Genomic DNA, 26988 nt, shown 5'->3' on the forward strand with positions numbered 1-26988 from the left:
ATTTATCTTTCTCTGACGTATTTCACTTAGCTTAATGCTCTCCAAGTCCATTTATGTTGCTGCTTATGGCAAAACTTTCATCCATTTTATGGCTGAGTAGTATTCCATTGGATACGAATTACCATAGCTCCCTCATCCATTCATCTGTGGATGGGCAAAAGTGCTTCTGTGTCTTGGCAACTATAGAGAATGCTGCTACGAACACTGGGGTGCATGCATCTTTTTCAATTGGCGGGGATTTTTGGATATATATACCCAAGAGTGGAATTCCTGGGTCAGAGTTCTTTTAGTTTTTAAGAAACATCCATATACTGTTATTTCCACAATGGCTGCATCAGTTTACACTCCCACTAACAGTATATGAGGGCTCCCTTTTATCAACATTTGTTATTTGTAGACTTTCTGATGACATCATTCTGAGGTGTGATACCTCGCTGTGGTTTTGATGTATACTGAGCATCTTTTCATGTGTCTACTGGTCATCTACATTTCCTCTTTGATAAAATATCTATTGAGTTCTTTTGACCGTTTAAAAAAATTTTTTTAACGTTGAGTTGTATGAGCTGTTTACGTATGTTGGATATTAATCCCTTGCATTTACAAATATTTTCTCCCCTCAGTAGGTTGTCTTTCTGTTTCATCAATTGTTTCTTTTGCAGTGCAAAACCTTTTAATTATGTCCTATTTATTTATTTTTTGATTTTAATTTTTTCCTATTTGTTCATTTTTGATTTCTTTTACATTAGGAGAGGAATCTATCTATCTATCTATCTATCTATCTATCTATCTATATATATATATTGCTAGCAATTAAGGATTCTGGAGGCTGCAGAGTGGTCTGAAAAAATATACTGCTTTGATTTATTTCTTCAAAGAGTGTTCTGCCTATGTTTTCCTCTAGGAGTTTTAAGGTTTATGGTCTTACATTTAAGTCTTTAATCCATTTTGAGTATATTTTTATACATGGTCTGTTAGAGAATATTCTAATTTCATTCATTTACAAGTAGCTGTCCACCACTTACTGAACGAACTGTCTTTTCTCCAATTATAATCTTGCACCCTTTGTCACAGATTAACTGACCATAGTGTGTGGGTTTATTTCTGGGCTTTCTCTCATGTTCCTTTGATCTATGTGTCTGTTTTGGTACCACTACCATACTGTTTGGATGCTTTGTAGCATTCTGAAGTCAGGTAGCTTGATCCCTCCAGCATTGCTCTGTCTCAAGATTGCTTTGGCTATTTGGGTCTTTTGTGCTTCCACGTAAAATTTTAAATTATCTGTTCTAGCTCTGTGGAAAATGTCATTGGTATTTTGATGGGAATTGCACTGAATCTATAGATTGCCTTGGGTAGTATGGTCATTTTAACAATATTGCTTCTTCCAATCCAAGAACACGGTACATCTTTCCATCTGTTTGTGTCGTCTTCAATTTCTTTCATCAGCATCTTGCAGAATAGATTTTTTGCCTCTGTAGGCAGGTTTATTCTTAGGTATTTTAATCTTTTTGATGCAGTGGTAAATGGGATTATTTCCTTAATTTCTCTTTCCAATATTTGATTTAGTGTATAGAAATGCAACAGATTTCTGGAGTTCCCTTCATGGCTCATTGGTTAATGAACCTAACTATTATCTATGAGGACATGGATTTGATCCCTGGTCTTGCTCAGTTGGTTAAGGATATGGTGTTGCCATGAGCTGTGGTGTAGGTCACGGCTACAGCTCAGATTGGACTCCTAGCCTGGGAACCTCTATATGCCACGGTGTGGCCCCAAAAAAGGCAAAAAGAAAGAAATGCAACAAATTTCTATATATTAATTTTGTATTTTGCAACTTTATCAAATTCATTGATGTGTTCTAGTAGTTTTCTGATGATGTCTTTTTTACTGTCTTTTTGCCTAGGGGTCCCAGGCTAGGGGTCGAATCGGGGCTGTAGCCGCCAGCCTGCACCAGAGCCACAGCAATGCCGGATCCAAACCACATCTGTGACCTACACCATAGCTCAAGGCAACGCTGGATCCTTAACCCAGTGAGCGAGGCCAGGGATGGAACCCATAACCTCATGGTTCCTAGTTGGATTCGTTAACCACTGAGCCATGACGGGAACTCCCTGATGGCGTCATTAAGATTTTCTACGTATAGCAGCATGTCATTGGCAAACAGTGACAGTTTTACTTCTTTTTCAATTAGATTCCTTTTCTTTTTTTCCTGATTGCTGTGGTTAGGATTTCCAAAACTATGTTGAATAAAAGTGGCAAGAGGTGGCATCCTTGTCTTGTTTCTGATCTTAGAGGAAACACTTTCAGCTTTTCATCACTGAGTAAGGTGACAGGTTATGGGTTTGTCATGTATGGCCTTTATTATATTGAGGTATATTTGATCTACACCCATTTTCTGGAGAGTTTTAATCATAAATGGATGATGACCTTTATCAAAAGCTTTTTCCTACATCTATTGAGATAATCATTTTGTTTTATTATTTTTTTATTAATGTGGTGTATCATACTGATTGATTTACAGATATTGAAAAAACTGGGAAAAATTCCATTTGATCATGGTGTATGATTCTTTTTTTTTTTTTTTTAGGGCTGCATCCATGGCATATGGAAGTTCCCAGGCTAGGGGATCGAATTGGAGCTAGGAGCTTCAGCTACAACATGGGATCTGAGCCATGTCTGCGACCTACACCACAGCTCACAGCAACTCCAGATCCTTAACCCACTGAGCGATCAAACCCACATTCTCATGGATATTAGGTGGGTTCATTAACTGCTAAGCCACAACTGGAACTCCAAGGTGTATGATTTTTTTTAATGTATTATTGGATTTGGTTTGCTAGTATGTTGTTGAGGATTTTTCATCTACTGTTCATTAGTGAAACTGGCCTGTGTTTTTTTTTTTTTTTCTTTCTTTTTTTTTTCTTTTCCCACTGTACAGCAAGGGGATCAAGCTATCCTTACATGTATACATTACAATTACAGTTTTTCCCCACCCTTTCTTCTGTTGCAACATGAGTATCTAGACATAGTTCTCAATGCTATTCAGCAGGATCTCCTTGTAAATCTATTCTAAGTTGTGTCTGATAAGCCCAAGCTCCCGATCCCTCCTGCTCCCTCCCCCTCCCATCAGGCAGCCACAAGTCTTTTCTCCAAGTCCATGATTTTCTTTTCGGAGGAGATGTTCATTTGTGCTGGATATCAGATTCCAGCTATAAGTGATATCATGTGGTCTTTGTCTTTCTGGCTCATTTCACTCAGGATGAGATTCTCTAGTTCCATCCATGTTGCTGCAAATGGCATTATGTCATTCTTTTTTATGGCTGAGTAGTATTCCATTGTGTATATACACCACATCTTCCGAATCCAATCATCTGTCGATGGACATTTGGGTTGTTTCCATGTCCTGGCTATTGTGAATAGTGCTGCAATGAACATGCGGGTGCATGTGTCTCTTTTTTTTTTTTTTTTTTTTTGTCTTTTTGTCTTTTTTGTTGTTGTTGTTGTTGTTGTTGCTATTTCTTGGGCCGCTCCCGCAGCATATGGAGGTTCCCAGGCTAGGGGTGGAATTGGAGCTGTAGCCACCGGCCTACGCCAGAGGCACAGCAACGCGGGATCCGAGCCACGGGATCCGAGCCACGTCTGCAACCTACACCACAGCTCACGGCAACGCCGCATCGTTAACCCACTGAGCAAGGGCAGGGACCAAACCCACAACCTCATGGTTCCTAGTCGGATTCGTTAACCACTGCGCCACTACGGGAACTCCATGTGTCTCTTTTAAGTAGAGTTTTGTCCGGATAGATGCCCAAGAGTGGGATTGTGGGGTCATATGGAAGTTCTATGTATAGATTTCTAAGGTATCTCCAAACTGTTCTCCATAGTGGCTGTACCAGTTGACATTCCCACCAACAGTGCAGGAGGGTTCCCTTTTCTCCACAGCCCCTCCAGCACTTGTTATTTGTGGACTTATGAATGATGGCCATTCTGACTGGTGTGAGGTGGTGTCTCATGGTAGTTTTGATTTGCATTTCTCTTATAATCAGCGATGTTGAGCATTTTTTCATGTGTTTGCTGGCCATCTGTATATCTTCTTTGGAGAAATGTCTATTCAGGTCTTTTGCCCATTTTTCCATTGGTTGATTGGCTTTTTTGCTGTTGGGTTGTATAAGTTGTTTATATATTCTAGAGATTAAGCCCTTGTCCATTACATCATTTGAAACTATTTTCTCCCATTCTGAAAGTTGTCTTTTTGGTTTCTTTTTGGTTTCCTTTGCTGTGCAAAAGCTTGTCAGTTTGATGAGGTCCCATGGGTTTATTTTTGCTCTAATTTCTATTGCTTTGGGAGATGTTTTTCTTTTTCTGTGAGTTTGGGAGTATTCTTTTCTCTGCAATTTCTGGGAATAGCTTCAGAAGGATAGGTGTTAACTCTTCTCTAAATGTTCAGGAGAATTCACTTGTGAGCCCATATGGTTGTGAACTTTTGTTTGCTGGAGGTATTTTAATTACTGGTTCAATTTCAGTACTGGTAATTGGTCTATTCATTTTTCTATTTCTTCCTGGTTCAGACTTGGGAGATTGTACCTTTCTAAGAATCTGCCCAGTTCTCGGTTTTATTTCTTATAGGTTATGGTAAGTTACAGTACTTTATAAAGCATGGTTGCCAGTGTATCTATTAAACACTTTTCTTCAAAGTAAAATATATTTCAAAACAGGGGTAACCAGAAATCCCCTTTAATATTCTTTTCATGTTAAAAAAAAAAGGCAATTAAAAAACTGTGTAAGATGAAATTATTCTTCCACATTGAGAACCACCTTTAAATTATAAAAGCAAATGATACATCTACTCTAAAACACATAATTTGCTACTAAAAAACTAAAAACAAAAAACTATATCCCATGCTTACAACTAATGACAAATCGGGAGTTCCCATCATGGCGCAGTGGTTAACGAATCCGACTAGGAACCATGAGGTTGCGGGTTCGATCCCTGGCCTCGCTCAGTGGGTTAAGGATCCGGCGTTGCCATGAGCTGTGTGTGGTGTAGGTCGCAGACATGGCTTCGATCCCCCATTGCTGTGGCTCTGGCGAAGGCCGGTGGCTACAGCTCCGATTCAACCCCTAGCCTGGGAACCTCCATATGCTGCGGGAGCGGCCCTAGAAAAGGCAAAAAGACAAAATAAATAAATAAATAAATAAATAAAAAAGACTAATGACAAATCTCTATTTGCAGCATCTATTGCTATCATTACCAAATCAGCTTTGGGCAGCGGGTAGGGTAAGGGCGGCATTGCAAGAACTGCTCATGCTTCCAAACTTCTAACCATTACCGTACAACATAAAATTCATGTCATACAAATTCAATAAAAATGCTTTAATATAATATTTACATATTAGATCAAAGAGGTCCCAAAAAAACCCTGCCTTCATAACTAGGCATTAGAGACCTTATGCCGACTAGCTCTAAGCTAACTTTGCATTACTATTTTTCTCTCAAATTTTAAGTTATGTTAAAAAAGTTTTTTAATCTTTCTATCTCTGAAAAACACAATGTACCTGCCTTCTTACATACTACTGTTAACTCAGGCATTACCTTCTCCAGGAAACCTTCTCTAGCCATCCCACAATCTGGTAAGGCATCCTTTCCAACATGTCTTCAAAGCATATTCTCCCTCTGTTGAAATCTGTAATATACACTATTATAATGACCAACTTTATGTATCTGTTTTCCCTCTAATAATAATATGTACCTTGATGGCTGGAACTTTTTCTTAACTATTTTAATGGATGAGTTTAACAGCAGATTAGATATAAAAAACCCAGCAGATGAGGACTGAAAAACAATTAAGTTTAGAAAGAGCAGAAGGAGAAAACATCAGAAAAGGAGACGTTAAGAGACAGAAGACAAAATTTTTAGAATTTATGAAAGACATCAATCCACAGATTTCAAGACACCTGATCAACTTCACCCAGAAATATACAGAAAGAAAGAAAAAAAATACACTTGGAACTAGTAGTTAAGTGAGTCCTGGAGATCTAATGTACAGCATAGTAATTATTGAAAAAATACTGTAAACTTCAAAGGTGCTAAGTTAAGAGACCAGATCATAAGTGTTCCCACCACAAAACAGAAATGACAGCCATGTGACAGAGGTATCAGCCAATGCTACGGTGATAACCATGCTGCAATATAAAATGTCTCAAACCAACAAGATGCACCCTTAAACTTATATGATGTTATGTGTCAATTATTTTAATAAAAATAATCTCAAAAATTTTACTTATCAAACCTTTTGTGATGCAGCTAAAGCAATACCTAGAGGACACTGATAACCCTTGAATGCATATACTGGAAAAAAAGAATACATTTAAAGTGTTAAGCATCTGTCTTAGTTTTAAAAAAGCCTAGGAGTTCCCACTGTGGCTCAGTGGTTAATGAATCCAACTAGGAACCATGAGGTTGCAGGTTCAATCCCTGGCCTTGCTCAGGAGGTTAAGGATCCGGAGTTGCCATGAGCTGTGGTGGAGTTCAGACATGGTTCGGATCCCACATTGCTGTGGCACTGGCGCAGGCCGGCGGCTACAACTCCGATTAGACCCCTAGCCGGGGAACCTCCTCCATATGCCATGGGGAGCGGCCCTAAAAAAGGCAAAAAGACAAAAAAAAAAAAAAGGGCTTAATAACTTCAAAAATAGGTAAAAGTAATAAATATTGGGACAGGGATTACCAAAATAGAAACAAATACGCAAAAATAAAAAGGATCGGTAAAGCTAAATTATTTTTTTGTGATGAGGGAAGACTAATAATATGACATCTTGGAAAAGTGGTTAAGAGAAATGGAGAATGTACCAATATTAGGAATGAAAGAGGGAATGTCACCACAGATACATACAGATTTTGAATAGATAATACAAAAATATCATAAATTATGTCAATAACTTTGAAAATTATATAAAATGGAAAACATCCTAACAATTTCACAAAAATAACTCAAGAAGAAATAACCATTACCTATAAAACTCAAAGGTCTAGAAGACACCTTGAATGAATTACAGCATTGGAGAATATTTGTTATCTTTAAGTACCTGCTACTGCAGCTTGACTAACTTAATTCCTGAAGCTCAATCTCCTTCTCTCTCACCTAAAGTAAGAGGCAGGTTAAGAGGAAAAAAAAAAAACAACGTTTCTCAGACCAGGCACAGTCCCGGAGCGGGAGGAAGTGATGAGTGCATACGCTGCGTGAGACCCAACCCCAGGGCAGATAGATGCAGACATCTGTATCTCTGTGCTTCTGGGAAGGCTTTTGCTTTTCTGAACAAGAGACTGTTAGGCTCTCATCCACCTGGTGAAATAAAGCTTGAATTTTAATAAGAGCCCAAGAAAAGGTCTAAAAACTCCTAAAAAGCAGGCCATCAGATGAGGAAAAACATGATTAAAGGCAAGACGCTCAAAAGTTTTCATTCACAGTGGCTGAATTATCTGTTGACTTGCTTTTGGTTTGGGGTGACTGGGGGAAGGGAAATGGATATTCTTTTAAAATTCCTATTGCTTTCATACAAGATTGAGGCAGGAAATCATATGATCTATGTGGTCCCCCAAAACTATGTTTAAATTTCATTTTAATTGGCCCCAGGTCGATACTGTTTTCAGGCATCATATACAAACAAAAACAAACCCTCTTTGAAAGAAGGCACTTTAAATCCAGACTAAAAGTAACTCCCACAGATAAAGTTCTAGTGAAAATGCACACGTAATGAGAAATCCCAAAGCTCAGGCAGAAAAAAAAGAAAAAAATGCATCACGAGTGAGAGAAAACTACAAGCACAGCAAAGAATTCATTTGCTGTCATTATACAACACAAAATGTGAAAAAGTGCATTTAATATGTAAAATTAAATAGAAAAAAGTTTCAAAAGAATGACTAAAATAAGAGACTATCAAAAATTACCAAGAGTAACAAATAAAACTTGTAGCATTAAAAACACACATGCCCACACACAGTTATAAACACAAGTCAAAAGTAGTCAAGAGCAAAGAGGACAGAAAGCATGAGAGCAGCATGCATCTACCCAGAGCTCCAAAAATTAAATCAGGTGCAATATTCAAAGAGACAGGGCTAAGAATTTCCCATAATCAATGACACAGGAATCTCAGACTAAGGACCCCCAACACATCCCAAACACATGAGTGCCAGGAAATCCACACCATCACGTCCTCAAAGAGTGAACTCTGCAGGCGAGGAGCTTCTGAAAGACAACCCAGGAGGAAAGGCCGAGCACACGCACGGTTTTAGACTGGCAGCTGGCTTCTCAACAAGGGGAGCCAGAGACATAAACTAATAGTTTCCAGGTGCCGAGAGAAAACAAATGTCAACCTAGAATTATGCATCAGGGGAAACATCATTCTGAAGTATACACCTTCATGGAAAAAAAAAAAAAAATGATTCTAGAAGGAAGGTCTGCGAAGCATGAAGAAAAGGTAAACAGGAGTTCCCGTGTAGCTCAGCAGTAACAGGCCTGACCAATATCCATGAGGTTGAGGGTTCGATCCCCGGCCTCACTCAGTGGGTTGAGGATCTGGCGTTGCCATGAGCTGTGGTGTAGGTCACAGATGCAGCTTGGATCCTATGTTGTTGTGGCTGTGGTGTAGGCCGGCAGCTGCAGCTCCAATTCAACCCCATCCTGGGAACTTCCATATGCCGTGGGTGTGGCCCTAAAAAGCCAAAAGGAGAGAGAGAGAGAGAAATGGAGAACAAAGAAAAGTATAAACACATGGGTAATTGTAACCAACACCGACTACATAAACAGTAATAATGAGATCTAATTTGTGGAACTGAAGGTAAACTGACAGCACTAGAATACGAACAACCATGGCACAGAAGTAGAGTGAAGCAAACTGCGGTTACATTACTCCAGGTTTGCTCTATAGTAGGGAAGAGGGTATACCACTCAGGGTCTGGCTGACAAACAGAAACCACACCAGGTAATCTGAACAAAGGGAATTCAACTCAGGAAACGGGTTACACCACACATATTCAGGTATTGCACCAAGGACTTGAGAAAAAAATAGTGAAAAAAAATCCTTTCCTCCAAGCTCCGAGTTCAGTACAACCTGCACACACAACAGCATGTATGTCTGCATCAACAACGTCAAGGATACGGACAAGCTGAGAGAACCACATATACAGTCACTAGATTCTGCCCATCTACACACACACACACACAACGTGTGAAAATCAGATTTGGAAGGACTAGTGGAGGCCAGATTATATGAAGGTCATCTCTGTAAAGCTACATATTTGTACTGTATTCTGAGGGGCTTGGAGAGCCACTGAGGTTTAAAGCAAGAAACTAAAACAATCAAATCTGAATACTAGGTAAAAAATGCTGGCAACAGTGTTTAGGCTGGACTAGAAAAACACTGACCTTGTAGGCTTGGGCATTTTGGCAGTAACAACGGAGAGGAGATGCAGATTTGAAATCTATGTCAGAGGGAGAATCCATAGGGCTTGGTGACCTGACGTACACCGGAAAGTGAAAAGTAAAAAGAAAGACATCTGCAGTAAAAGTCAGATTTTAGTTAACAGGACAGAAAACAAAAGGAAAGATTTAGAGGTAGTGTTCCAGGAAGGAAGAGTTCAATTTTAATCACGTAAGAGGCAAAGCCTATAGGAGAATACCTATATTCAGGTAACATCTGCAATGTTACATGGCTATAAATTACCAGAGGAAGCCCAGAAACCCCATCTTGGCTTGAAAGAGCTCTTTGGAAGTCAGCAGAAAGTACAATGCAGTTAAAATCTCCTTAGGGATGAGATTTCTCCAAGGCCAGAACGATGAATAAAAACTGAATTTATGAGCAGTTTCTCCAGCAGTGTGCAGAACAACAGATACGCTGTTTCTGGTGCTTTTAGTATTTTCTCTAAATCCGTAACTGAGCAGTTGCCTTTCGAAATAAGTTAAGAGTTCTAGAACACAGGAGCAACCTCGACTTGAAGAAAAGCTCCTGATGACTTAAGAGGTTCAGCCTTCAACTGGTTCCTTGACTCTTGGAGTGAGTAACATCAACCGACCTTGAAGCGTTAACTTCCCAGCTCCGAGAGAGCCGCCTCAGATTCTACTTACACCCAAACAACGGTTTCATGTTCAGAATGAGAAAAGCTTAGCTTGCTCAAGCTATTAAAATCCCTGTTCACAAAATACCACAGAAAGGGCACATATAGTCTCTATTCTCTTGTTTCACAAACGAGAAAAACGAGGCCTGGAGGGGTTGCCGTGGTACAGAATCACTGACCATGATGGTCCAATTGGCGCGAGACCTCAGGTTATATAAATCTGGTCTTATTTCATACCTAGCTGATTCCTGACGCTCCATTTTCATAGAGTGGTACGGGTACAGCCAGGATGTATGCTTCTGGAATAAGGCTACTCCATTAAAGAAATAATAATAAGAGGAAATATAATTGAAGTAAATCTAGCCAAGTCTAAATTAATAAAAGCGGTAGGTAGTATGCTCTCTCCTTCTTCAACTTCCATTGGTAAGCCTCTCAGTTACTGTTCATTGGTCAACATTTTGGTTTTTGCTTAGTACTTACAAACTGATACTTTAAAAATAAGCTGCTCCAGATTCTTGACATGTGCTACAGTTATATTAACTGTTTATATTTTCCCCTAAACCCACCTTTCTTGTTTAAAAAGGTATGTTTGCTTTTATACAGCCATCTGGACCTGCACAGATTATAACAGCTGCTCACTAATTATTAATGGATGCTTAATCAGTTATTTTGTGTACTCAGGATGACCTGTGTCTGATGTCACCGAATGAAGTAACTGTACTGAAATATTTTATAACCAGCAGAGCCTTTGGTTGAGTTTTCTTATTATTTTACAAAAATAGCGTGAATAAGATTGGGGATTGTGATGGGTTTTTTTTGCTTGTTTGTTTAAGGTGAAATAAGCAACCTAGGCATTAAAACTTCAGAACTGCGGAGTTCCCTTCATGGCTCAGTGGTTAACAAACCCCACTAGGAACCATGAGGATGCGGGTTCGATCCCTGGCCTTGCTCAGTGGTTAAGGATCCGGCGGCGGCGTGAGCTGTAGTGTAGGTTGCAGACGTGGCTGGGATCCCAAGTTGCTGTGGCTGTGGTGTAGGCCAGCAGCTGTGGTTCTGATACCACCCCTGGCCTGGGAACTTCCACATGCTGCAGGTGTGGCGCCCCCCCCCACAAAACAAATTCATAAAAAGAGTAAAATTTCAGAACTGCTTGTATCTGCAATATTACATCTTAATGTTTGGAAACGGCACACTGCCTACCTGCTGGTTTCTGCCTTCTGTACAGAACCCTGCACCCGGGGCGTGCACAGTTCTTTCGTAAATTCTTCTGAAGAAGGTGCTCCTCCTGCTTCCCTCCTCTCTACTAGGACACACATCGGTCACTGTACTGGTGAAAACATACATGACCAATACCAAGTGCTGGAGAGGATGTAGAGCAACTGGAACTCTCATATACCGCTGGTGAGAATGAAAAACAACACAGCCACTCTGGAATACCTTTTGGCAGTTTCTTAAAATCTTAAACACACTCCAACACATGACGCAATCATACTCCCAAGTGTCTACCAAAGTGAACTGAAAACGTGTTCACACAAAAGCACGTTTGTGGGGAGTTACAGCAGCTGTGCTGATAAATGCCCCAAACCAGACAACAGCCCTGAGGTTCCCGGTGAATGAACAGGTAAGCAAAGTGCTGTACGTCTATACAGCGGACTTCACTCACAGCGATGACGAAGAATGAATTCCTCATAAATGCAACAATCTGGGTGAATCTCAAAAAGCAATATGCTGAGTAAAAGAAGGCAGTCTCGAAAGGTTATGTACTTATGATGTATATGATATTCTTGAAAAGCAAATTCTAAGAGGACAGAGCAGCGGCTGCCGGGTACAGTGTAGGAGAGGGTATCCCTACAAAGCAGCAGCCCTGTCCCTGTTCCTGGGTGTCGTGGTGTGGAGATGAACCTGCACGTATAATACAGTTTGTGGAATGATGCACCTCCAAAGACTCAATTTTACTGTGTGTTAACTTTAAAAAAAAAAAATCATCAACATCAAAGAATTCAAGTATTAGGGATTTATGAATCATTTAATTTCAGGACTTTAAAGATGAGAAAACAAATCCAGGGGCATTAAAAGTGACTTGTTAACTAACAATCACACTTACCTACCTAATGGCAATCCTTTCCTTAAGCGCTCACAACTTAGGAGTTCCCGACGTGGCGCAGTGGTTAACGACTCCGACTGGGAACCATGAGGTTGCGGGTTCCATCCCTGGCCTTGCTCAGTGGTTAAGGATCCGGCGTTGCGGTGAGCTGTGGTGTAGCTCAGATCCCACGTTGCTGAGGCTCTGGTGTAGGCCGGCGGCTACAGCTCTGATTAGACCCCTAGCCTGGGAACCTCCATATGCCACGGGAACGGCCCTAAAAAAACGCAAAAAGACAAAACAACAACAACAAAAAACTTCCCCTCACTTCTATCCATTTAAGAAAGACTTTATAAACTACATTTTAGTCATTAAGAAGACTCCCTCAATACAGATTTAGTTCTGGGATACAGAAGAATTTCCAAGGTTAAATTTAAAAAGTTCTAAAACTATCAGTTCTACCAATATTTCCTTTCTTGAATATTCTAGATATTAAGGAAAATATTCACTATCTCAAAAGGTAACAATCTAAGTCTGGTGGGGTCTGAGAAAACAGAAGTGGGAAGAGGTACAAAAGAAGGAAATAAAATAAAAACAGAGGGGCTTCTACCATGCAAATTATTAGCTATACGTAATAAAATATGAGAAATATTCCTGTCCTCTTTAGAAATGAGGGACAAGAGTCCAGATTCAGAAATCACTTCTTTCTTAAATATTTCAGGTATTAACTAAGGCTTAGATTACTTAACAGAGACACAATAACTTTTTTCACAAGGTGTGTTCTGCCTCATTTTATAATATGCCAATAATTTCCATGTGTAAATACTACTGCTACCCCATGACACTATCACTGAAGTTTATGAAAGGTGAACAGGAAGCCTGAAGCATCGTGGGCAGGAAGGGAACATCGAAAAATTCACTTTACAACTCTTAAGAATACACGAACACATACAAGTTTACAAATCACAGTCCCAAATGATCAGCTGTTGACATTATAAGAAGTCACATTTCAGAAAGCTTTATAGCCAAAAGCTGTTTTTTGTTTTGTTTTGTTTTGTCTTTTGAAGGCCACACCTATGGCATATGGAAGTTCCCAGACTAGGAGTCGAATCAGAGTTGTAGCTGCAGGCCTAAACTACAGCCACAGCAACGCCAGATCCAAGCCGTGTCAGTGACCTACACCACAAGCTCACAGCAATGCCAGATCCTTAACCCACTGAGGGAGGCCAGGGATTGAAACTGTGTCCTCATGGATCCTAGTCAGATTCATTTCCGCTGAGGCACGAGGGGAACTCCTATAGCTAAAGGTCATAAAGTTCATCTGATAAAAATCCTTATTTTATTAATTAAAAACTAATGATTAGCAATCACTGCAGAAATGAGTTAAGAGCAGGCCTTCCAACTGCTTGTACTATAATCATGTACAAACGGCAGATTTAAAGTCTAACTCTTTCCTTGAATATTCGTTCTGCTAACATACCCCTCAAGACAGCAGGAATTAGCCAGAAGCTTCTGCACAAACTTATTTAATCCACATGCCAGAGAAAGAAAGCAAAATACTCAGTTCTTGACTCTTTATGTCAGATCTGATCTAAAATAAATGATCTGGCTGTGAGCTGTAGTGTTAGGTCGCAGACGCGGCTCAGATATGGTGTTGCTATTGTTGTGACTGTGGCGTAGGCTGGCGGTTACAGCTCTGATTGGACCCCTAGCCTGGCAACCTCCATATGCTGCAGGGGCAGCCCTAAAAAGACAAAAATAAATAAAAATAAAATAAATGATCTTGTCTACCTTAGTGTGCAATATAAAATGTATAAAATTTTATGGCAAGCTGACCTAAAATTAATGTTGACTTATGGGAGTTCCCACTTCAGCTCAGCAGTAACAAAACTGACTAGTATCCATGAGGATATGGGTTTGATCCCTGGCCTCACTCAGTGGGGTAACTATCCAGCATTGCCGTGAGCTATGGTGTAGGTCACAGACACAGCTTATATCCTGCATTGCTATGACTGTGGTGTAGGCCAGCAGCTGCAGCTCTGATTCAACCCCTAGCCTGGGAACTTCCATGTGCCGCATCTGTGGTATAAAGAAAAAAAAAAGTTGATCATTAATCTTCTGTGTTGCCAATTTTAAAATCAGTAATAAGGGAAAATGGAGGGAAAAAAAAAAAAAAAAAAAAAAAAAGCAAACACCCCAATAAGCACACTTACTACTAAAATGTATGAATATGCCATTTGCAAACTATTTTTTTTTATTTTTTTTGTCTTTTTTTTTTATTTTTTGCTATTTCTTTGGGCTGCTCCCGCGGTATATGGAGGTTCCCAGGCTAGGGGTCGAATCAGAGCTGTAGCCACCGGCCTACGCCAGAGCCACAGCAATGCGGGATCCGAGCCATGTCTGCAACCTACACCACAGCTCACGGTAACGCCGGATCGTTAACCCACTGAGCAAGGGCAGGGACCGAACCCTCAACCTCATGGTTCCTAGTCGGATTCGTTAACCACTGCGCCACGAAGGGAACTCCCAAACTATTTTTAATATATTCAAATTTAAACAAACTTGTCAAGTTCATTCCAAACAAACTAAAGTATTAAGAAGTCACACAGTAGAAAGTTATGTTTTATATAACACTTGTCCAGCAACTAACTGAAAAGTCAATATTAAATGAACAGCAAAGAAAGTTTCTGGAATTATTTATCCTAAATCTCTGACTTAAGGCTTTCTTCCCAAAGATTATAAAATTTTTAAAATATCATGATAAATTACACTTTGGTTTAATTATAAAAATTGACACAAGATTTTGATTTTCTTGGATTTTTTTTTTGAGATCTAATATTCACGACTAAACACCTACCATGTTTCAGGGTTTTGCTAAGCCTTGAAAACAAAATGAATGAAAATATGACCCTGTTCTCAAGGATCATATAGTTTAGTAAGTGACATAAAAAATAAACTGTCATATGACATAATACAACAATGAATGAACAAAGTAGGACAGAGAAGATAATCAGTGAAAGTCAGGAAAGGTTTCAGTGATATCCAAATCCGCTTTTGAGGGAGAAAGGAATCTGAAAGTAGACTAAAAGGTCATTTCTTTACTGAAACTCTAGGGAAGATCAATCTAAAGTGACAGCCAAGCACAGGGACCGAGACGGTGTGGGAAGTACACACATAAGAGCACCCCCAAAGTGACAGGCAGGTCACTGGTTGTAGTGATGGTTATCCGGGTAAATATATTTGTTAAAATTCATGAAACCAGACACTTAAAATAGGCACAATTTATCATACATAATTTTATACTTCAGTAGAGGTAATTTTTTAAAAAGGGACTGGGGAAACCAAATGGGCTATTCTTTGTGTGGCAAAAACGCTTCTTTATCCCAATTATAAAGCAGCTATTGGTTTTCTGTGATTAAGAACATGTTTTTTCTAAATAGAGTTTAAAGCTCCAGCACTGTGTCTTATTTTAGACCTCTCCTAAGCAGTAATGGGCAAAGAATGAAGAGCTCGGCAGAGTTCCAATAGAACAGGCTATTTCTAAGTTTATGTGATATTGCTAAAAAAAGCAATTCACAATACACATTTCCACTTACAATGTAATTACTGAATGTGTGGGTGAGAAAATACTAGATGAGGAGTTAGAGTTCTTCAACTAGTTTTATAATTCTGGGCAAATTAACTCACATCTTTGGGATTATTTCAGCTCTAAAATAAGAAGGCTGGTTTCTTTAGGATTTCTTTCACATTTAAAATTCAATTATTCTTACAAGATTGAAATCTCTACACAGAGTCTCCAAATGAAACCCCTAAGGTAAGTTCCTGATGTTGAAAGTGATACATTAAAACAAGTTCTATCAAGTACCCTGAATATCAGAAGCATTTTATACAACTTTTAAGATTGGCCATTTGTGGGTTTCAGACAAATGTATGTACTTTTTAAATCAAATTTAATTTTACTTATATCTGTTTTTTCTTATCTCATCATACCGGTTCTTCTAAAAATTCTATGGTGCTAGATACATTTCTACATATACTATTCCTGTCTTTGCAAATGAGGAAATGAAGGGTTACAGACATTAAATACCTAGCTCAAAATATCATCTTCACCAAGACAAAACTCTTAGACCAGATGCATCTTACATGATTTGTTAAGTAAAAAAGTTTAGCAAGACTGTATATATGAACGGATGAACACTGAACCAAACATAGTTCTCTCTGGAAGGACATTCAACAAAAATATTTGCAATGCTACCTTAGGGAGGGGGCCTGGAGGGGACAGAGGCTATACCTTAGGAAAGGGCCTGGAGTAGAGAAAGGTTCTACCTTAGGAGAGCGCCTGGTGTGGACAGAGGTGCTACCTGAGGAGAAAGCCTGGAGTGGACAGAGGTCGTCTATTTTCACTCTCTGTACCACTGAAAAATTTCCAACATGAACATCTTTCAATTCTACTGTTTAAACATCACATTCTTAGATTGGACTTAAGAACATAAAGGTTGAATTTTCCTTTAATTTTCTGTATTGAAGAAAAAAAGTATTGTTTGGCTTCTAAAAGTTTCTTCTTTTTTAAACAAAATGCCTGGTGAATTAGTTGTTAATTCAGTTGCTTACAACACAAAAAAAAGGTCATAGGTTTGATTAACTATATTTGCAAGAAAATAAAAATATCCCTAGGTCGCAGAATGCCTGTTTAACTTTAAAAAGTCATCTGGCAAACCCGTGCTGCTGATCACAAAGATGAATCAGGTAAAAGCATGTAGCTGACTCAACACAAAACGTTAATAATGGAAAATTACTTTAAGTAATGTCTTAGTGACAGAGGATCGGACGGTAGACCTCAGTTACTCATCTCTAAGTAAAAGGTTTTAATCTTCATATCCATCAACTCACTGCACTCCAGAAGAGAATATAAACAAGACCTTAACTGCAGGAGAAAAATACAGTTCCTGTACTTTCAGAAAAGCTAAAGGCTCCACGTGCCACAAATCTTAACTATTTTAAGTTAATATGTTTCTTACTGTATACTACATAAGCATCAGATAAAACATGTACGCATACCTGAAACGTCCTCTGGATCTGATACAACAATATGTGCATTTAGTTCCTGTAGCTTGTGATGCAATTCTTCTAATTTTTTATTTGATTTTTTCAAAATGTTGTCCACATAAGCCAAACTTTTTTTATCTGTTGTGACTTTCCTCAGATTTTCAGCTCCTTCTTTGATTTTCAGTTCTTTCCTTATTTCTCTCTTAATTCGATCCTTGATATCATCCAGTTTCTGTTGCACCATTGTATCTGAAAAGTCTAATTTCTGAACAGCACTCACATTCTCGGAAAATGGAAGACTTCGGGAATCTCCCTGTAGTTTAAAAAAAAAAAAAAAAAAAAATTATAAATGTGGCAGTTTAGGAAGGTTAGCTACTCAATAAAATATGCAGTACAAAAATAAAACTACTTAAGCAATTCTTCAAAAACTCTGCCTACTCACTAAATAGTATTACCTGACAAATTTATGAATAAACACATCTATGCACAAAGGCACTTTTACTTTGTATAAATAGACAATAGATTTTTGATATTCCATGAAGTTAACCTTTCAATACTCAATTTAATCATCTATAAAACCTAAATATAACACAATAATTTAAAATATTGTATATGAGGCTCCAAACATAATTCTGGGCCAACTGTCATCACTTAATAAGTGAAAATTATTATTAAATTCCACAGGTGAGATAAAATTCTATTTTATCTCCTACTAAAAATAGTGTTGGCATAAATAAAATAAAGTTATATCCTTATGACCACTTCTTAGTTAAGCAATTAAATGCACTGAAGGATTTTCAAAATCCTATTTATATATTTCATGGCCAACTGATAATTTGGTTGCCTCACTATATAAACATGACTACTCAATGTCTAAATTAAGTCCTACTGATAGAAGCTAAGAGAATACGCATATCAATCATTCATCTTTAAGGACTTCCCATCGTGGCTCAGCAGCATTGAACCCCGACCAGGATATGATCCCTGGCCTCTCTCAGTGGGTTAAGGACCCAGCGTTGCCATGAGCTGTGGTATAGGCTGCAGGTGTGGCTGGGATCCAGAGTTGCCGTGACTGGTGTAGGCTGGCAGCTGCAGCTCCAATTTGACCCCTAACCTGGGAACTTGCATATGCTGCAGGTGCAGCCCTAAAAAAACAAAATATATATATATGTATAAATAAATTTTAAAAACCTTTAAATGAAAATAAAATCAGATGAGCACATCTAATCTACATTTAAAGCAAGCAAAGTTATACTCTAGCCATTTGCGTATCATTCAGTACTTTAAACTTCAATACTATAATACTACTGGTTTTTAAATTTTACATTTCTGAAACATGAGAAACTAGAGTTAACTTTTACCTTTGGGAAGGAAGAAGAATAAAGTTTGGGAAGGACACGGAAAAGAGAGATTTATATTCTACTTTGTACACTTTAATGTATCTTTTGAACTAAAGACCTAATTAAAAGATTTTCTTTAATTTCTTTGGGAATTTATCACACCTATGTAAATAAGTTCTATTTAAATTCTTGGTGCAAATACTCTTTACATCTAATTCTTAACCTCTGAAAAACACGTACTTTGCAAAACAGTGAGTTAATCGATGGAAAGTAACGGGATCCAGTTTTGGCTTTGGTACCAATTTATCCTGGGCCAGCAGGCCTATTACTACGCAAAAAATGAAGCAGTTGATGTACAAATTTGCTCTTAACCTTTTAGGGCCAGGAACCCCTTTGAAACTCTGACCAAAACAAAACATAGTAGAACAAAGAGAATTTCATGTTTGTATGTACAATTTCCAGATACCGCAGCTCTTAGATTAAGAATTCCTGAAACAGATGATCTAGACCTACTAGCCTTAAATTTCTAATTCTTATTTATGCAGATATAGAATAATCTCCTATCTGGGCCAAAATAATGTCTAAATTTTTCTCTCTTTATAATGGAATATAAGTCCTACTATCCATTTATTCAGTTTCTAAAGTTTATAAATTCACCTTTGGCTGGTTATCCAAAACACTAGCGCATATAACTACCATCAAAAGGTACCCCAAATTTCTGTTGTCTAAAGAGGTAAAAGTAGACTCAGGCAAACAATGCTTAAATGAAAAAGCTAAAGCTAACGACACTCCTCTAGATATTTCTATTTCTATCTTTATATGCATAAAACACCACATGGACTGCCTTCACAAATTTGTTCCTTAATATTAGGTAATAAGCCAGAACTTAGTGCCTTAGTAATTTTTTCCTTATGCTCCACAGGCCAAAAGAAATACTTAACAATTCCAGTGATTAAGCACTAAGGTCCAAATAACTTTAAAAAATATTTATAACGACTTAGCAGCTGTTTAAAATAATGCAAACTGAAAGAAAAAAGTGCATTTTTATTTCATTCTTTAAAAACCAGAGTTTCTTATTGATGGGCTGTATCTGCCTACTGGATATTTCACAATTTCTCAAACCGTGGACACCCCACCTTTCGTTCTTACTCTGCCAGTGCAAAGCGTTATAGAATGGCCTTAATACTAAAACGTTACTGATTGTAGTTCACATGGTATCCAACAAATGGTGTCACAGAGTTTCCCTGAAATCTGATACACACTACAGCATCCTGAGTTTGCTGCAGTTCCCAGAGAGCCTCGTTGCAGAGTTTGAAAACCAGGGGTACTAATAGTTGAAGGATGTTAAACAAACAAACCAAAAAGCTGTTTCCCTTGGCTACTTCAATCCCCACTTCTTTTCAATTTGCTCCCTAACTTCCAATCACAGCCAGCTGGAGAAATCTACCGCCAGCCGTCTCTTGGGCTCAGCCCAGCGCATGCAGCAACCACCTCCCCTTCCTTCTCCAGCTCTCTGCCTCCCTTTCTTTGCTTAGGTAACTTTACCTTGTTTCAAAGTTTACCACCATCCCCACGCCCCCCAAAGAATTTCCTGCCTGTGCTGTTAGAATTTAGATTTATCAAATACATTACTGAACATGCTTCTTTTATTTTATGTATTTATTTTTTTTGTCTTTTTGCCATTTTTTTGGGCCGCTCCCTCGGCATATGGAGGTTCCCAGGCCAGGGGTCCACAGAGCTGTAGCCACCGGCTTACACCATAGCCACAGCAACGCGGGATCCAAGTCGCATCTGCGACCTACCCCACAGCTCACGGCAATGCCAGATCCTGAACCCACTGAGGGAGGCCAGGGATCGAACCCGCAACCTCATGGTTCCTAGTCGGATCCGTTAACCACTGAGCCTCGACGGGAACTCCTGAATATTCTTCTTTTAGAACTGAGGGGAGTCTATCACTGCTGAGGAAGTCAGGTTTTCCTCTTTCTGATTAAAGAGAACACATACTCCAGGAAGCTCAAAGGCAAAACTGTTATTCAAGAAGAGCAACTGTATCAGCTAGAATTCAGTATTAGATATAAACCACGTGTGATTAGTATGTGTGCCTCCTCTTCTTAAAAGGCCAAAATCGTCAGTAACTGCATTTTTGCTACCAACTTTTGTTGTAATATGGCTCAAACACCTTTTGGAGAGGAGGAGGAGATACAACATAATCAATAATTTAAGATAAACTAGTGCACCTGAAAGCAGATACAGTACTTTCACTCCTTTCCTCAAAAGTTTAGTTACAACAAACTGTGAAAGTTACTGGAAAATATAATATTCTTGCATTTGGAACAGGTGAAATGAGATATTCCATCTATTAAATTATGTCTCCACCCTAGAAAAATAATAAAATAATTGTATCATAAATACCAGGAATTAGTACTAGACAATATAATATTCTTGACAAGGTAAGTAAATTATACATTAACCTCAGGAAAGTAACTGTTTAACCAGCGGAAACCTTCAGTGGTAATCTCTGTCTCGGGGGTTCTACTGAAGGCAGTGGTAACATTAAGTTTACAAGCTTTATACTTTCACCCACCACCGAACTCTCTCTGCACTCCATAATCAAGTTCACACCCCCCCAAAAGTGAACATCTTTTCAAAACCAAGCAAAGTTAGAGCCAACCTCTAATTACAAACTCCCTTTTAAATTCATTACTACGCTCAGAAAGTAGAGATTAAAAAATGAAAGGGAAAAAAACCCATAATCCTAAACTCCTAATAGTATTCATGATTTTCCACCAATCACCTATACATAAAAGAAACTCAATTAATTCTCATAGCTTTCATCACTGAAATCAACAAACTTAGCCACTCTGTTCTAGTCAAGTTAATCTAACACTCTGCAGGGAGATCTCATTCTGGCACAGTGGAAACGAATCCGACCAGTATCCATGAGGACGAGGGTTTGATCCCTGGCCTTGCTCAGTGGGTTAAGGATCCACTGTTGCTGTGAGCTGTGGTGTAAGTCAAAGACACGGCTCGGATGTGCACTGCTGTGGCTGTGGTGTAGGCCAGCAGCTACAGCTCCGAGTGAGCCCTAGCCTGGGAGCTGAGATATCCGTGAACGAGAACCAGTGTGCAGTTACATTCTCCTATCCTGTCTTTCTTATGTTCTATTCTGTCCACTATCAATCTCTATCCACCATCACAAAATACTTGTTCAAAAGAATGGCTACATCTATAACTGAATCACTGTGCTATACACTTGAAACTAACACAACATTGTAAATCAACTACACTTCAGCAAAAAATAAAATTTAAAACATTTCAAGTTTTTCATGATAAATCATACCTATTTTTAATGTACTTCAAATTTTATATTATCCATATTCTTAATGCAGTCATTCAAATCAAATGGGTCAAATCCAAACACAAGTCAACCATGAGAGAAATTAATGCTCTCAGGATTTATAGCAGCACAACTCAAGTGATTTCAAGCAGCTAGAGAAATAAAACGAGTAAGAAACAAAGAGTAAAAATTAGATGGAGTTCAAAGGAACCAAAACGAACGTAACCTCAGTGGATGGGTCAGACAGCAGATTAGATGAAGATGATGAACTAGTATCCTGGCAGGAAGACACAGCACACGAGGGAATTCGGAGGTCATCACAGGAGGCATGGAAGGCAGAGGAAGGCAGAGGAAGGAGGAGCACAAGCCGCCCAGTAAGAGCCCCAGAATGGGGGATAAAGACAGCCGGGAGGAGCACTACAAGAAGAGGTAAGCAGATGAGAATATTCCAGAATCGGAGCGCGATATACATCCTTAGACTGGAAGGTCACACCAAGGGAAATGAGAGGAACAGCAGTTACGACAAAAGTAAACAGAGGAAAAGCATTTTTACCTACAAATGAATGACAATTAGATCAACAGAGGTCTATTCTTTAAACAACAGAGGCTCCAAATGATCAAATGTATACAGGATTTTCAGCCTTTATCTTAGGGCCTTCACATACTGCTAAGGCTTTCTTTAAAATTAAAAAAATTTAGGAGTTCCTGTTGAGGTGCAACCAACTAATATCCATGAGGATGCAGGCTGGATCCCTGGCTTTGCTCAACGAGTAGGTCGAGGATCGAGCACTGAGCCGTGGTGTAGGTCAGAGACAGGGCTTGGATCCTACAGTGCTACAGCTGTGGTGTAGGCTGGCAGCTGTAGCTCCAATTCAACCCCCAGGCTGGGAACTTCCACATGCTGCAGGAGCAGCCCTAAAAAGCAAAAAATAAATAAATAAATAAAAATTAAAAAATTTAAAAACCAGCTGCTTCAAAATATTCACATTCTTAGGAAAATTACAGGTGTACTAACCCAGTGCCCACCCTGCTCGCTAATCATGTATGTGTTTATTTTTATTTTTTTAAAAATTATTCTATGAAAAAAAAAAGTGCTATGGCAGAAGTGACTGTACCATTTTTACCTCTTAAACTGACGAAGACTTTTCTAATCATAATGTTGGCAATAATCCAGACATAAGCTGTTAAGACTCTATGAAAGTCAGAAATACAAAATGAGAAACTTTAAAAGAGTAATTCCTTTTGACCTGGTAATTCTATTCTAGAAATACATCAATAAAATAATTATAAGTTATTACTATATAGAATGGCAAATTCAAGGATTTTTAGGGAGTTCCCGTTGTGGCACAGTAGACAGGAATCCAACTAGTATCCGTGAAGATGCGGGTTTGATCCCTGGCCTTGCTCACTGGTCAGGGGTCCAGTGAGCTGTGGCGCAGGTGGCAGATGCAGCTCAGATCTGGCGCTGCTGTTGCTGTGGCTGTGGTGTAGGCCGGCAGCTGCAGCTCCAATTGGACCCCTCGCCTGGGAACATCCATGTGCCATGAGTACAGCCCTAAGAAAAAGCAAAAAAAAATATATATATATTTTTTTTAAAGAATTTTTAAATTAATCAGTAATGTGTGCTGGTCACAGACTGCCTTATAAAGCTTTCAAGTATCAGGGTTTTAAAAACCAACTTATAGAAAAGAGAAAGTTCAGAATGCTAAGTGTCATAACAAAAGAATTTCAAAGAGTCTAGGGAATAAGGAACAGTTTCTTCACAGAATTAAGTCCAGCTCAATGCGTCACTGCTATGTACAGTTTTCTTCAAATTATGTTTCAAATAAGAATGGGGGAAAAAAGAGTGGAAAGGGAGAGATTAAAATATTAATAATTATCTCTGGGTAAAAAACTAAGAGATTTTCATTTTGTTCTTTAAAGTTTCCTATATGTTCTCAATTTTTTTTTTTTTAAGCAATCAATATATGCTGCCTGTCCAACAAGGAGTGAAATGCATTTTGGAAAGACATCAAAAAAATCTTTCACTTGTTTCAATTTTGGCAAATGTAAAAGCTTATAATGATACCTTATACATTTCAGTATATTTGCCATTATTTAACTAGGTTATTTTTGAGTCAATACAATTCTACTGCAAGAGACGATACTACACAGTCCACTCGAATTAGACCACATCACATGCCAGCCAAGTATTCCCAATACACAAATGTGTTAATATGTATTTGATAAATACAATTATTTTTATCTTATGAAATAACAAAATTCTGACCTGTAGACTAAAACATCAATTGACCTTTCCCATTTACTACATTGCAACAAACTCAGAGTGAAGTTAAGAAAAAACCCTAAAATAACAGGATCTGATTCAAAGAATGAAATGAAGCGGGGGGAGAGTTCGTCACTTTGGACCTAGTACTTCATCTAGAGAGAGACAGGAAAGGATGTTTCCTTCTCACTGGCTAAGTTCCCAGAGAAGAAGGGAAAAAGCTGTTACTTTCTCTCTATTATAGAAATATAAAACAGTCTGACCTGATGGATGCCAAGAAATATTAGAGCACCCAACAAAATTCTCTGGGTACAAGGATTCATACATTGCTTAGCTAGAAGAATTTCAAAGATCATGGAGTCTAATTCCCTTGATTTCGGTTTTGAGGAAAGCAGGTTCAAAGCAGCTATGCGACTTGCCCAAGGTCACAGAGAAAAGTCAGTGACATGGCTGGCTGGGCACACTCGTTGCTGACTCCTCGTGTGGTGCTCCCTACGGCCTTCTCAGAGGGCCATCCAGTCCGTCTGTTTGAGCCGATGTGCACTAATCACAGGATGTTGCGTGCCTTACTCCAGGGACACTGGCAGCACACGCTTCCTCTTGCTCTCTCCTACCACCCTCGTCTCGGGAAGAGCGCTCTCACCAGAAAGGAAGCAACCAGTTGTAACAACAGTGCCGTCACCAGCTACGCAACCAGGCACATGATTCCATGTCTCTACGGCTGTTTGCCCATGTGCAGAATTATATTTGGCTTTTCAATCTTTTAGTTTTCCTTTTTAAAACTTCGTTTATTCAAAATATTTACTGAGGGCTAGGTAATGGAAATGACACAATCTTGCTTTCTTTCAGGTATTCAATTTATTAAGGAAGATACACACAAAAACCAAACAAAATCTGAAGAAGCAAAATTTTACACCAACCAAGGCTATACTGTGTGTGTATGTCAACAGAAGGCACAGCTAGAGCACAGCAGGATGGAAAGAACCAAGTATCTGGAGTCAGGCTGGCCATGTATAAATTCTGACACTGCGCCACGCTAAAGCTTCAATTTCTTCTTCTGCAAAGTGGAATTATTACAACTCCTCTGTTATTACTTCTCAGTCTCATAATGGCTATGCCGAGGACTCAGAATTGTGCTTTCCTAACAGCAGTGCAGTCCCTGACCCACAGCACTGAAAGAGGTAGTGCTGGGTGCTGTTAACACCGGCCCTCCCTTTTTCCTTCCTTACGAAGGAACTTCCCATTTTGTTCAACACAACAAACTGCACAGATAAAATTTTCACTGCACCAGACTCCCTTGCAGTAGAAGCAGCTACTTGATAATTCTTATCAAAATGAGGTCCAGGATTTTGAGAAAAGCTTCCACTTTTCCCTTTCTTTCTGCCTAGAATGCAGACAAAGCTTGAAGGTACAAAAGCCATCCTGTGACAACAAAAGGCAAACAGGACAAAACAACAAGGACGACTGGGCAGAGAGGAAGAGCCTGGGACCCTGAAGGCTTTACTGAACTGCTGTGCAAGTCCTAGACCACCGACTCTGGACTTTTTGTTTCAGATGGACTCTAAATCTCTGACTAAGGATCATACAGGATCTTGTAGGCCAATATAAAAAGACTTTGGCTTTTCCTCTGAGTGACATGGTGTAGGGCTTAGGCAGAGAAGTGCTAAGGTATGACCTCCCGTGTTAAAAGCAGATTTGAGGAGGGCAGGGCAGCTTGTTATGAAGCCCAGGTAGACTGCCACTGGTCCCCTCAAATGAGTCCCACCTCCCAGCATTCATTTACCAGGTTGGAGGGTAAAGAACCTGACAGTCTGATGATGGGGAGGGGGTTTCAAGCAGAGGCCTCAAGAAGACTCAGCTTCTGCTTTCCTTCCTGAAAAACCCAACTACTATTTTTAAAAGTCCAGACTACTCTGCTACAGAGAGAGGCTCCTGGTAGATGAGAGACCATGGGGAGAAAGGCCGCGTGGCAGAGCACCAAGGCACTGCAGCTGTCCCAGCCACTCCAGCCGAGGCACCAGGCGCGTGACGGAGGCCACAGCGGACATCAGGCCAGCTGAGCCACCAGCTGAGCGCAGCTGCACATGGGAACACAGGCAAGACGAGCCAAAGAAACACTCCGTATACCCGCAGACTCTCGAGGTCCCTTTATGACACTACAATAGACGCAGAATCAATACACAGGCTACTGCAGCAATCCAGGCAAGAGATAATGACAGCTCTAAGCAGTCTCTTCAATTATGACTCTCAATTACTATTTGTTGACTCTCCACTCGTTAAAAAGTATAACAATCTAATTTGAGGGTAGGGATATTATTAACATCATCATTATGTTAAAAGAAACAATTTTCCTTTTACTTCCCCATCCCGACATTTTGAGAAGATCCTCTTCTCAAAACACAAAACCAAATCATTACTTCTAAAAAGAGATTTGCTTTAAGAAATTGCCTTGCTTCTCTACCCTTCCTGTCACAAAACTAAGCATAAGCTGCATTTGGGTGAGAGTATCCAACCCTTAGATGTAGGGACTGGTTTAGGAATAGTCACGTGACAGAAGGAGGCTCCTGCTGACGCCAGTTTCAGAGGTAGGAACATCCCTCCCTGAAAACATCTGCTGCAAAGACAATAAGCTACTGAGGTAAGAAGTGCTTTTCTTACCACACACAGCCAGAAAACAAAGCTAATGCAGAAAAAAGCAATGATGACAACTAAAGAGGAAAAAGATCCCTAAGGACACAGTTTGAGCATCTAAATCCTTAAATCTTTTCTCATTTTGCACAGCAGGTGTCTTTTTAAAAACTTTTATTA

General features: G+C 39.2%; 1 protein-coding gene across 18 annotated transcripts in view; it reads right to left on the reverse strand.

Moving 5' to 3' along the window:
- PKN2 (protein kinase N2) overlaps positions 1-26988 on the reverse strand; it is a 128794-nt gene that overhangs the window by 62043 nt on the left and 39763 nt on the right. For 16 of the 18 annotated variants that reach the window (XR_014844851.1, XR_014844849.1, XR_014844850.1 and 13 more), the window contains one exon: positions 17250-17550. Coding sequence is in view for 12 of the 18 variants with exons in the window: in XM_021090337.2 (XP_020945996.1) it covers positions 17250-17550 (301 nt within the window). In the remaining 6 variants the exon portion in view is untranslated. Of the gene's footprint in view, positions 1-11308; positions 11502-17249; positions 17551-26988 lie in introns of those variants that run through there. The other 2 variants (XM_021090338.2, XM_085024098.1) reach the window with 2 other exon arrangements.

This window comes from Sus scrofa, chromosome 4 (genome assembly GCF_054392235.1).
Source record: "Sus scrofa isolate SSC_HxYL_T2T_F1_AM1 chromosome 4, Sscrofa_HxYL_maternal_Yorkshire_Landrace_v2.0, whole genome shotgun sequence".
NCBI classification, from domain to species: domain Eukaryota; kingdom Metazoa; phylum Chordata; class Mammalia; order Artiodactyla; family Suidae; genus Sus; species Sus scrofa.